Raw genomic sequence first — 13,834 nt, 5'->3', positions numbered from 1 at the left:
ACACGAGCCAATGCCAGCCCACACACCAATTTGCACAATCGATTAAAAGTAGGCCTTCTGTGTATCTGTCTCGGTGATGTTACACTTTCAGCAACACCCTCCTGTTTTATGGTTATTTCAGGTTTTATACTTCAACAGTTCACTTGTTTCTACAGGTGTAACTGGCGTCGGTACGTACTGCAGAAATGCTTTTCTTGTTCTGTTACGTACAAGATTCAAAGGATAATGGCACTAAACTGACGCTTTTTACACTGGTTTTAATTCTTTCTTCTACTTTTTACAAGATTCAGTATCACAGAAGCCAAAAGGTGAAGGATTAAAAGAAATCTTCACATAAAAGCTCCGAGGATTGATATTTAATGAACTGTGAGATGTAAATCAATGCACAACAGCACAGTTGAAGCTTAAAGTACTAGGATAACATTTATATTAAAAATAATTCACCTACAGATAATACAGTCTAGTGTTTATTGTATGTTATGGAAGGTACACTTGAATTTCAAAAATTTAAAACATATAAAAAGTGGTTAAGGGCTAACATTTTATCAACATGTGATAAAGGTGTAAGAATGTTTATTATACAGCAGGGTACAATGGTAGTGTTAATGCCAACAGGGCACCACAGAAATTAGTTTAAAAAAAATTTCCACTATGCTTTATACAAACAACATCACTTGCTGTTGTTTAAGAGTATCAGGAAAGGACTGCTGTCCCAAGGATGAGCAGTCCTATAACATTTTATGTTAGATAGTGTCATAGTACATAGATTGGTGAATGCTTCAAAATAAAACTAGAAATGCTGTAATTACCTCACAGAAATGCACATCCAATATTTGTTTTCAATAAGAACAATAGGTACAAGATTATAACTCTCCCTATATGAAATAATTTACACACAGATGAAAGCTACACTATCTAAAATAATCACTAAATACTTTTTTCTTCTGGGAAATAAACAAGCAATTTTTGTTTTGCATGATCAATATCAAAAACATATAGCAGAAGTAGTATTTCTTTAAACATAACTGATGCTCTAAAATAAAAAAGGAAAAGAATGAGAAAAAAAAAAAGTTTTTTCCATGAATGTGCAACCTAAAATCAACCAAGCTTATATTGTAGTACAACCATATTAAGAAACCACTGATCAGAAATACAACTTTATGGAAAAAAGTTTATAATCCACAAAACTGTTCATCAGGCCATGAAGTAAAATAGCTCCACAGTTTACAGATAAAACTGAGGCCACATAGATGCGTGCTATGTCTTATCTCCAGTAAGTAGATACTTAGGCAGAGGATGTGACGCTTTGTTTGTAGACAGCATGGTATGCATTTCTCAGCAAGACATAAGGGAAACAAGACTCCAAGAGATCCATTGTCAGGAATGGAGACTCCTGCACAATCTGAAAAACACCAGAAACACAAGGTTTTGTAGAACACCTTCTCCTGTTTGCTGCTAATCTCTTCAATCTAAGTATTTCTGCTCTGCACCACACCACCACCGACATTTTTCATAGCAAAAAGAAATAATACAACGTTTGGGGACAGCCGGGAGAGAAACAGACTACTATAAATTCACTGCTCCTCAAAGCTAGTCATACGTATACATAAAACCATGCATAATTCCTTCAAATTTCACAATATTAAAATATTAATATTTTAATATTTTAGTATTTTATTAATATTGATATGAATATTAAAAGGAAAACCTCCCAGCAAAGAGGCTTTTACCCCCAACACTCTGAACAGCACTTCTTCAATGCGAAGTTTTATTTTAATATTGTGTGTACTAGATCAACAATGCAAATCATCTGAACAATGTCGATACAATGCTCTAGGCAACAAAAGACAATGGTAAAAACGTGTCGGTGCTGGGGGAACAAAAAAGATGAATTCCTGACATCAGAATGCCAACAAGAATGACATGAAGTGTTATTTCTACTGGTTGATGAACTACAACAAGCATGACTGTCAAAGCCACTTGTTGAACAACGTGATGTGGAGACTACTTCTTAAGTTAGCAACACAAATACAATGGACAAAAGCTTACCATGTCTAACAGTAGGTAAACAGACTCTCTGTTCCTTGTAGTAGTTTTGTCTGTCTCCTGGCCAATCTTCAGTAGACTAGACGACGCAAGCTACATAAATTAGGTGTTTCAAAGCAATAAGAAAAAAACAAAACCACAACATTGATCAGCTACTTTACTACACACACACACACACACACAAACACATTGATAACCTATCCGATAGCACTGCATCTTACTAGCAACTACAAAGGCAAAGAAACCTGAGGGCACTAACCATCACCGGGTTTCACTCTCACGGAGTCATTTCTGTTTACTTCTAGAGTGTTTAATAAGCAGTCTGTGCTATTTTAATACAAGAAAATCCATTTCATTTATTGTGAAGAACTTGTAGTTGTATTCAAAGTAGATAAGCTGAATGTAATCAAGTTTACTGAAGTCAAAAACAGACGTCCCACGGAACAAGATCTCACTTGTCAAAAAACATATCACTTTCCCAATATGCTTATAAACTTACTTAAAAAAGGTAGTTTTCACTATTTGAAGTTATACCAATTTGTAGCAGAATGAAAAGCTGTTTCACTTTCAAAGCTATATATTTAATTGAAGAAATGTCACCCTGACTGTAAATGAATTTTACACCTTACTAGTTTTTTTTAAAGATATCCTAGAAACTATTCTAGAAACTTACACACAGACTTAGCTATAAACAAGCTCAGGATTACAGAATACTATAAAATATGGAATCTGCAGATGATTTTGTGAACCGTGTTTTCATGCCTTACAGAAACATGGAGAAAAAAAACACACCTGTTTTCTACTTTCAGATGTACAATCTTTTATGCACTCATACCAAGCAACAGCAATATGCCTAAACCACATTTATCAGAAATGGATTTAAATTTAAAATATTAACTTGAACATCTAATGCAGCATTCCTCTTGAACAAATATTCACCAAAATCTGTAGCATAAAGTGAATATGCTTGCTTCAAAATAACCTTAGCATATACTCAACAGTACTAAATAACCTAGGAAGTTGGTTTTTTCCCCCATTTAAGTAACTTTGACAGGAAAGCAGATCATCTCCAGCAGCACATTTTCTTCTAGAGAGACATTTTCCTTTCAGACTAACAGTAAGTGGTACATAAAAGGTGTCACAGAAGATAGATTAACAAAATATCTGAACCATCAAGTCATGGTCTGTGCAGCAAAAGCAGTGGTCTGAAACCAGTTCATGAACACTTAAAAACCTCATACCAGAAGTGTTTTTATCACATGGAACTATACTGGTTTCCTTCACTTGTCAAATGTACGCAACTTGACACGACCATCTCTCTTTCATCTTTTACAGCCAGCAGTTGCATTAGACAAGGTCAATGGCTAAAGGTTTTTTCAGTTTAACAAAATGTAATGAACTTCCAGGAGGGAAAGATCCTTTGAAGGAAAAAAAAAAAAGAAAACTGCTTCTGTGGTCTTCTTGTTACAGGAAGCTACCAAAGCACCAAAAATAAGAGGTGGGGGAATGTTTTGTCTCAGTTCGAGGACAAGCACACAAAGGCAAGAATCACTCAAAATCAGTGGCTTTTTAGAAAAATTGAAGTGAAGCTGCCATTTCAGCCCTTAGTTTCAAGTAGTGGGTAATAAACTTCACAAATTCTATTTCTAGTTAAGAAGCACACCAAGATGAATTTAAAACGCATCTCCAGCACCTAAGGGCTTCTGGCTCTTTTCTAAGCAGCACTAAAGATTTCAGAAGTTTTGATCTTCAACCTACACTAAAGCGTAACAAATTCCTCTCCCCAAATATCCTTGTAACGTGCAGCTACCAGACAGCTGCTGTGTAAGGAGGGCTGACACGTCAAAAGGTGTGTCAAAAGGTGTGGCTGCAAAAAGCCACTCTGGAGTTACCTTCCACGAAAAGGTAAAATAAACTAAAGAGTCCAATACATCATGGGAAAAGCCTGCTAGACAGAATCGTGACTTTATCTGCATTGCTCGTTTCTTTTGGCAGTCCCAGACTACTCAAGGCAAAAGATGGTATGTGCTAAAATACTAACAAACAAAGGGTTATATTGAAAAAAAGTTATGATACTGGTAGTAGTCATTTGCTACTGTTACTAATATCGAACACAACTGACTACTGCTACAGGACAATTACTAGATTTAATTTATGTACACACTGCTATTAACAATGTGTTTTGTGTTTTTTTGTGTGCACCAAAACCAACCTGTTATGAAATCAGTTGCATTACATCCCAAATTACAGTTTCTACTTCTACGTGAATTTGGAAACGCTTCCTGAAGTCAACAGGTATTTTTCTTGTTAAGATCTGAATTTAAACCGATCTCTAGACTTGAAAAATGTAACTTACATCTGTTTTCCTGCTAATCAAAATCAAGACTGCATTATACAACCATCTTAATTTCTCTGCAATCTTTAACTACACAAAAACAGGTAACATTGCAGTATGAAACACTACTGCTACCGGAACAATCGTTGGTTATCACTATTCATCCATGCTCATCTAAATCTTTACAGTATGTCCTTGTGATTAAGATCACTCAGGCTGATTACTGCAGTCAATTCAACACTTGGAATCACAAACACATTGACACTTTAATGACAGCTCTATGAAAGCTGAACTACGTATCAAATGGGTTGGGGGGCAGTGGGGAGCCAGAGTTCCCTCTTTTTAGAGGAGCTATCTTTAGAAATTAAATTATACATACAGCCAAAAATTCTTTTAGACGGTCTTCAATGCTTCCCTTGTGGATGGTAAATAAAGCTGCAGCAATCTGGTTGATAGCTTTTGCCAAGCAATGAATGTTGTTGCAATGCCCTAAACAAAAACATATACAAATTACGTCAGCATTGTGTTCAAAAATGACAGTGTTTTGGAAAACATTACCAAAGAGCAAACAGATTAGTCACAATGAAAGATCAACTGCTAGTGCCTTTCACAACAGCAGCCAAGCACTCGTTCACACTGAACTTGGAATCAGGAGAGCAACCAGAAGTACGGATCTACCTCCAAATCCTGTAATGGTCACAACAACCTGACAAAGACCCTCGTAGCTTTTAGAAGGAAGGAAAAACATATATTGGGAGTTTATTTGGTTATTACAGAATTTGAGAGTATTCCCACTTGACGAGGCTACAAATCCTGTACAGACAGGATTTTCTCAAGGGAATTGGCTGTCTGTCTCCCCTTTATGTAAATGAACAAGTCCCCAGGCTTGGATGGTATTTACCCAAGAGAACTACAGGAACAAAACTGGTGAACAGAACAAGGAGTAATGGCTTTGAACTGAGAGAGGGTAGATTTAGATCAGAAATTATTCACTCAGGGTGGTGAGGCACTGGCACAAGCTGTCCAGAGAAGCTGTGGATGCCCCATGCCCGGAGGTGTTCAGGGCCAGGCTGGATGGGGCTTTGGGCAGCCTGGTCTGGTGGGAATTGTCCCTGGTCATGGCAGGGGCGTGGAATTAGATGAACTTTGAAGTCCCTTCCAATGCAAACCATTCTGTGATTCTATGAATTACTGACTGCTGTATATATCACCTTGCCAAAATTCACCTAAGCTTCAGAGGACTGGAAGGTGATCAGATGACACCAGTTTTCAAAGGGAGCTACAGCTGAAAAGCAAGAACTGCTCATCAGTAAGCCTGCTACCTCTTCTAGGCAACTTAGTCAAGTCTGCCACTTTAAAACAAGATTCATACATACTTAAACAAACACCTTGGGAAAGTGCTAGAGCCTGAAAAGGAAGAGGTCTTTGAAGGTGTTAAAAAGCCAATACACCTACTCTGTCTCCTATTTTTCAATTAAATAGGCTGTGTAAATATGCTAATCAAGAAATGGATAGTCACTTTGGATCAGTCAAGAACACATGCTCTGCCTAATTCTGCTGATTTAAATTTATATTACTTTCTGAAGTGACTTGATTTCTGTGATGAAGAGACTGAACAAAAAGTATCAGGAACGGGAATTCAGCCAACAAACTGTGGTCTTGCAATCTGTGGCAGGTTTCAGGTATTCGGAAAAGGCTGTCTCTTGTAGCCCAGTATTCTTATCTAGCCTCTAGACAACAAACTAGCATTCTAGTCTGGTATTTGACTAAATTCGGATTTCTTACAGGGAACAAAAACAACAGTCTGTTAGAGCCTGAGCCTTTATCTGGAGCTAGTGGAAGAAACAGCCTTGATCTTGAAGAAGGCAGAGAGAACACAGACATTGCTAAAGCTGTCCAAGAACTGCCTGTAACTGGGAGGCATGTCTTGCCAGAGCAGAAAGCTGAAACTCCTTCGAATCTGTGGCTTCTTGATGGTAAAAAAAATAATAATTCAGGATTTGGCCAGAGAATTTACTTCATAAAAAGCAGCATTTATTAAGTTCCCGTTCGGCAAACAATATCTATATTTAAAGTGTCTAAAGCCAGATGTTCTACAATACAGGGCAGAAAAAGAAAACATTATTATGCAAGGAAGGCAGGACTGACAAGGTCTATTCTGTTTGTTCAGTTATTTTTGTAGAGTGAACATATTTATATACTTCTTTTGCCAGACTATTTTTCTCTTAATAAAAAAGAGCCTACTCAGTAAAGAATTACATAATACAGGGACCACATCTCATAAAACCAGTGCCAACTCCTAATACAGGCTTATTTGAGTTCTAGATGTAATTTCTCTCCCGTCACAGTTTTATGAGATCTTATTAACTTAAGAAACCGCTTATGAAACAGGCTTTGCCTGACTTCGCAGTAAGACTTACCAGATATAAATTGAATTATAGAAACTGGAATATTTAAGCTACATCATATAAAACAGATACGAGATAACCTTATCTACTGTTTCAGTCTACTTGCAACCTACAGATTAAGATGGTCCTTAGTAGAGAGGGAAATTCAAACAAAACAAAACCACACAAGCTCCAACCTTCTGGGGAAAGCTCAAGGGCAGTAGCATCTAGCTGGCCTGCCCTGGGTTCCTAGAAATAGATTTGTAGAGTGCTAGGTGTTTCTCACAGAGCTCTCTTACCAATAAATATTAAGAAAATCTAATCATAATAAAAATTGTAATACTGTCCCTTTGGCAAATAGTATAAGCTTTGAGACTAGTACATAAGATACTTTTGAAGGAAAATCTGGTATCAAAAGGTGCTTCCAGCTGATTTCTTTTACAAAGCTACAAACAAGAAATATTTAAGAGATGTGGACTTAAGCATGCATAAGTGAGTTCATTCAGATGAAGTTAAGAAAACCGCCCTAGCTGTGCTTTAACAAGCAAGTTTCTCCCTGACCATTTCATAGTCCTTCTTGCCTGCATTTTGAGTTTTTCCTTTAGCCACCATGATTCTGAAAACACACACAGAGCAGTAGAAATACTGAGTGCAGATAACATAAAACAACTCTGCAGGACACAAATTGTTCTCCCTGTTCATCAGAACAAGCTGTTAACTTCAAAATTATTGACCTTTCAAATCACTATTCATGTTCGGCTCACAGCATCAGAAATTTATTCAACTTCTTCATAATGGGCAAAAGGCTACGCTGTTTAAAATGAAACTAGAGTTAACAAAACCCTGATCTGCAAATTGAAATAAATGTTTCCCTATCAAAAAAGATAATTTACACATATACTTACAAAATTTTTAACCACATTTAAAACACCAACCTTGGGTGGGGAGTGGCCTCAAAAAAAAACAAAAAATTTGCATACCACAAAGTGGTATGCAAGGCTTTCAGAAGGCTTTCAGAACTTTTCCTCTTTTTCTGGTATTTTATATTTTCTGAAGTTACTTTAGACACTGCGTGAGTTGCACTTTGTCCTGATTTAAAGTAACTTTAAAAATAAGAAAAAAAAAAAACCCTCCCACTGTATCTGGTAAACTGGTATAGAACAAATATGGTCTTTTATGCAAGCCATGCTACTCACCACAATAAAAATAGTTTGAACAGCTAAAAGGTGACTTCTGTACGTACCGGAACAGATTTGTCAGTCATTCTTTTTCAACTTAGATTTGTCTGAAAGAGCCTTTATTTGGTGGATTACATGCAAAGAATTTCCTTGAGGCAAAGCTTTCTCTCTCTTTCCCTTCAAGTTGAACTATTCTGTAGAATACAATTCTGTTCATAGCTCATACCTCACAGATCCTGTCAAAATGTTATGCTTAGTAATACGAACAGCGCATTAAATATATAAAAGATACCTCATATGAGTATCACAAAGCCAATAAAACTATTGCTAAAACATCTATACTGTTGCACTAATTAACAGAGAATATACGCTCTACCAATTCCACATATTAGTCCAAGATTGCCCCCTACTGTATCTGAATTGCTCTCAAAATCTCAAGTAAGAGACTCACTTCTTGTAGAAAGTTATCTCAAACAAGAGTTAAGTGAATGCGTTTCAAACTACCTTTCAGAAGACCTTTTCTGGATTGGGGATAACTGAGCTTTAAATTTTCTTCACTGCAAAATTTAAGTAAATATTTACAGCAAAAGTCTTCAAGAAACTCCCAGGATTACTATGAAGAAAGCATTCATAGCAAACAGCTGACTCTACGTTACCTTCAATGGCAGGGCTATACTGAGACATCACGTTGCTAGCCAAAGTTGGCAAGGACACTGCCACGAAGACCATGAGAAGGCAGGCGATTTTATATTCTTCTTCTGGGCTAATATTTTCTGAAAACAAAAATAATAAAAGCTCTTTAATTCAAAAATCACTTCAAAATGTGTATTTTCAGCTGTAGGTTGTTTAGAGTATAAAGTGTTTGACCAAACTGAAATTTAAAACCAAACCCAACAAACTCAATGGTAGTATTGTGACAGAAGAAACACCATCTATCTCAGTTGTGCCAGAAGACACAGGGTGGAGCTTCAGAATGTCCAACTTGTTATCTACAGGGATGAAGACTGCTGCCAGCCTATTACTCCTAACCACTTAGTTATGAAGATTTTAATATGCTGAGTAGTTTTCATGTAGTAGTTTTCATGCTGGTGTAAATCCAGTTATCACTGAGGTGAGGCCAGTTCCTCCAGCACTCTTCCACTGGTAAATGAGCAGAAAGTGGTGAAGTGCATTCATCACTATTCACACTAAAAGGATGTCCCTTCTAAAAAATCATTGCCACCACACCTCAGTGTTAAGTTTAATTTTAAAAAGTGAATGGTTGGTGAAATACAGAACCTAAATCTCTACCAACTGATTTAATACAGAACCTAAATCTCTACCAACTGATTTAATACAGAACCTAAATCTCTACCAACTGATTTAATACAGAACCTAAATCTCTACAAACTGATTTACTAGAAGTAGAACACAAACAACAAAGAAGGTAAGATTCAAAATACAAGATCCTAACCAATCATGAAAACACAAATTCCCTGGCCTGTTCACACAGCTTAACTATTTCAGGGCAGAATAATGAAAACAATCTATTTAAAATGCCATTTCTGAAACTAGCCATCTTCCAAAGATATACCTATGTATTTTACACCTATGGTGCATATGAACAAATACACATTTATATTTTAAGGTATATGAATATATTGTGCTTGACAGATTTAAGTTGTAATGCTAAATTACCCCTTATGAGTTATTTGTATTTTCTCCTCCCAAATAGCTATTAAAGCAAAAAAAAAAAAAAAAAGCTTAACATTTAAAATAGTCACAATCTGATTAGAACATGAACTATCCATTACACATGGGAACAAAAGCAATAAAGTGCTCAGTAAGGAAGACAGGGAACAAAGCTGAAGACTGCCAGAAAGCACTTAAGGATCTTAATTCATGCCTTGAAAACTGCCAGCATAAACAAAAGTGAAAAGCTTCAACAGTGGTGCTTTAAAGTGAGAGGAAGCACTATACATGTGAGGACATCAGTATGCTTGTTTTACATGTTTCCGCCTTGTAAGCTGCATGTTAGCACTTGTATAATAGAGCACTAATAATGTTGTGAAATTCACAGTCAGCTGGCATTTACCTACCAGTGCCTACTTAACGTGACACAGCCCTGTTACAGGTCTATAGAAGGGAACTGATCACATCTGTAGCTGTTCACAATCAAGTCCTACTTTCACTGTCCCCAAATTACTGAAGTTAACTAATGGTTAAGACCATTAGCCATTAAACTCCTTCAGCATCTATCCATTACCTTCTCTAGGTCAAGAAGATTATGTGCAGTTGAAAAGACTCTCAGATAACATCTGTGCATTCTAGGCAGTAGACACAAAATATTCATGCTATGTCATTTATGAAGTTCATCAAAGGAATACAAAGGACCCAAGCATACAAGTCTTCTACCTCTCTAAACACTTCCATGCCTCAGGGTGCTTTTTTTTTTTTTTTTTTTTTTTTTTTTACTTCTCCTGTGATTTTTTTCCCCACTTAGATCTTTTAAATTGTAACTTCTTACCTGATTTTTGGGAAGACAGTGCTACGACCAAGGCAGGATCAATCTCACAAGGCAATCCAGCAGCTGATGACAGTTCATATACATTCATTGCCACCTGAGGACCAGAAGAAAGATAATTACAAGGAAGACAACATTGAGTGCTTTTGTGTAAACATGATGAAGCAGTTATGCTGACATGCTTAAAATGTTTATATTAGTTTGAAGCATCAAGGGAATTTCAGCTTAGCTAAAACAAGATAAAGAGCCTCTACATTTTTTTTTTTATTATTTTTTTTTTTGTCTCTAACCTACACTGAACAGCCTGGTCAGTACTTTGTGTGCTAGATTATCATTTCTTTCTGTCAAGCCAAACAAAGCTTGTATACTTTCCTACATCACCTCCAAAGCAAACATCCTGACTTTCAATTAGCTGTTTTCTGCCTTTCTTTCCTGCTCAAAAAATTAACAGATTTTCTCTACCAGACCTATCAACTAACATCTACAAACACAGCATTTTTAGACAGAAGCCAAAACTCGTAATTGGATTAAATATTAGAGTAAGTCAGAAAAGAAATCTTACAACATTCAAATTTGATACAGATTTTGCGTCCAGAGATTCCAAGTGCCAGGATCACTTACAGTCTAATTCGTAACAGTTGGAGGAACTAAAACCACCTTGAAACGTAGTCCATTTTCAAGCATGCCCCAGGCTGTACTTTATATTGTCACCTGCAACTCTGAATTTCTTCCCTTCCCTAATTTAGACTTTGAATTAAGTATCTGGAGCTGTAGCTCAGATCGAATCTCTCCAAAAGCAGGTCTCTACCAAATACAAAGGACCATGAGAAATGCTGAAGTGCCTTACTGACCTTAACAATTGAGAAGTTTTAGACCTCTCCCATAGATTCTCACACAGAGTTGGCCAGCTGCAGGCAGGGAATACTGTGCAGACTGTATTTACTCATTTTGCCCAGCCTGGACACCTGAGGGCTAGTTGTGATATGAAAATATACTACTTTGTTCACACGGTGCACTGCTGCCAGCAGGACATAAGATGAGTACAGAGCTGCATTAAAACAGTTGCCAACATCTGAACGGCAGCTAGCTCACAACAACCGTTAAGGAATACAAAATGGATCTAGAATAGGCCTGTCTCTAAAAGCCTATATAGATATCCCAACAGCCTAACGTTAAGAATACCAAATAAAGGGAGAACAAATCTTCATTTTACCAGCCATCCCAAATCATAAATTTCAGGGATGCCAAAAGAAAAATAACCTTTCATATCAGGTATGTATTTCGTTAGCAGATTTAGAGTTATTTATGCTTTATAGTAAGTTAGTCATATAGGATATTATTGCGTTACTATATCCTAAAATGTGTGATTGTTGATTTGCTACAGGGCTTAATTGTTAGCAGGCTCATAGCTCTGGCTGTACCAACAAGCTGTTTTCAAGACAAAGCTCTGGCAGAGTTACGGGGTAGCACATGCCAGAGTTCCCAGTATTCCCAGTAGGCACTATGGATAAGACTACACAGGTTTGGCTCCTTCTCCACGCACAGTCCTCCGACATTATCCTTGCAAGCCTGTACTCTCAAACAAGACTACATGGCATCATGCCATGCCACAAGATGTGGTATCTAAGCTGGTATCATACAAACACCATACTGGTGGACTGAACTACAGCCCTTGTATTATTTTAGACACTTTGAACTGGAAAAAATGCGCACAAAATAGGTTATGTCTAAGAATCATAGGGAAAACAGACAGGGCCCAGAAAAGGCCAGCAGTCAACTGGGGGTGACCAGGTGGTGCTATCTGGTGTATGAGCCAGTGAACAGTCTTCAGCATGGTTTAATTTAGCAGTAGACATCCTTTTTGACATAATTATTCCAATGACCGCAAGTCACTGCAGTGACTTCCAGAACAGAAGCAGCAATTACTATACGTATGCTTCACTGTATCTGCTGACACAAATGAGTTCAGTGATGCCTTTAGAGATCCATTTAGATGTTCCACATGATCTAGAATCACCAACTTTAAAATGTCAATATTATACAGATGATCTTCAAGTATTTATTATTGTTGTAGCCTTTATCCTATAGTATTTTTCAGTACTTCTTTGATATCAGGGGTCATAAGATGTCCTTTGAAAAGATCAGGCACAAGCAAGCAGTGAACTTTCCTTCTCATATCTTCCACATGCTTGATCCCCCAAGTTCAATACATGTGATACTGTGGCAAAGAAATTAATTGATAACTAAAGTAGGTGAGATTTTTTCTCTAAAAAAGGCTTTTCTTGAGAAGTGCAAAGGCAACTTGCATCATTTTAATATAATTACCATGAGCCAGCATCCCAGAAGTTCACTTTCTATAGCATTTCCACAGAATTTCTGTTGTGGTATGAAATTCAGTCTTTTGTGGGACAAACATTTATGTCCAGTTTGCCAGCATTAGAAGTTTCAGAAAGCATGTGAAATTTTAATAAGTTATATTCTTCACAAAACCTCTGACATTTTTAGTCTGCATAACTGTGCCTTGTCAAACGATGATGTTCACTGCAGCGGGCTATGAACTGTTTTTGTCATCAATATGTATATATGCACACCTATGTTTTTTGTTTTGTTTAGAGGAGAAGGATTTATTTATTTAATAAATTCCAATAAACAACAGAACTTTTTCTTTTTTGCACAAGGAATAAATGGCAAAACATAACCTTCAAGTTCAGGCATAACACGTTCCAGCCCTTAAAAACCATACTTGACTCAAGAGGAGTTTTCTAAAAATTGCTTCTGTCAAAATGAATCAAGAGTTGTGCAAGGTATGGCTGTTACACACTTTCTGCATCACCACGATACCCTTAAAGGCAGCTTGCAGCCCTTCATGGGCTCCAAGCGGGAATGAGAATCATAGAATCATAGAACATCCTGAGTTGGAAGGGACCTGTAAAGATCATCAAGTCCAACTCCTCGCACCACACAGGTTTACCCAAAAATTCAGACCATGTGACTAAGAGCACAGTCCAATCGCCTCTTAAATTCAGACAGGTTTGGTGCAGTGACTGCTTCACTTGGGAGCCTGTTCCTGTGTGCGACCACCCTCTCCGTGAAGAACCTCCTCCTGATGTCCAGCCTACACTTCCCCTGCCTCAGCTTCACCCCGTTCCTGCGGGTCCTATCACTGGTGATTACAGAGAACAGGTCACCTGCCTCTCCACTCCCACTTGTGAAGAAGTAGACTGCGTTGAGGTCTCCTCTCAGCCTCCTCTTCTTCAGGCTGAACAGTCCCAGTGACCTCAGCCATTCCTCACATGTCTTCCCCTACAGGCCCTTCGTCGCCCTCCTCTGGACACTCTCCAACAGTTTCATGTCCTTTTTGTGCTGTGGTGCCCAGAACTGCACA

The 13,834-nt window shown here is 37.5% G+C and overlaps 1 protein-coding gene across 5 annotated transcripts in view; it reads right to left on the bottom strand.

The window, feature by feature from the left end:
- Positions 1–242: 242 nt before the first annotated feature.
- NCKAP1 (NCK associated protein 1) overlaps positions 243–13,834 on the bottom strand; it is a 59,626-nt gene continuing 46,034 nt past the window's right edge. For all 5 annotated transcript variants that reach the window (XM_035330952.1, XM_035330953.1, XM_035330954.1 and 2 more), the window contains exons 27-31: positions 10,453–10,546; positions 8,603–8,719; positions 4,761–4,870; positions 2,050–2,139; positions 243–1,402 (exon numbers count right to left, since the gene is read on the bottom strand). In XM_035330952.1, coding sequence (XP_035186843.1) covers positions 1,286–1,402; positions 2,050–2,139; positions 4,761–4,870; positions 8,603–8,719; positions 10,453–10,546 — 528 coding nt within the window. In that variant the 3' untranslated portion in view covers positions 243–1,285. The remainder of the gene's footprint in view (positions 1,403–2,049; positions 2,140–4,760; positions 4,871–8,602; positions 8,720–10,452; positions 10,547–13,834) is intronic.

The sequence above is a fragment of the Oxyura jamaicensis genome, chromosome 7, assembly GCF_011077185.1.
Source record: "Oxyura jamaicensis isolate SHBP4307 breed ruddy duck chromosome 7, BPBGC_Ojam_1.0, whole genome shotgun sequence".
NCBI classification, from domain to species: domain Eukaryota; kingdom Metazoa; phylum Chordata; class Aves; order Anseriformes; family Anatidae; genus Oxyura; species Oxyura jamaicensis.
The sequence above is the reverse complement of the archived record's forward strand: the minus strand, read 5'-3'. Positions and strand labels throughout refer to the sequence as shown.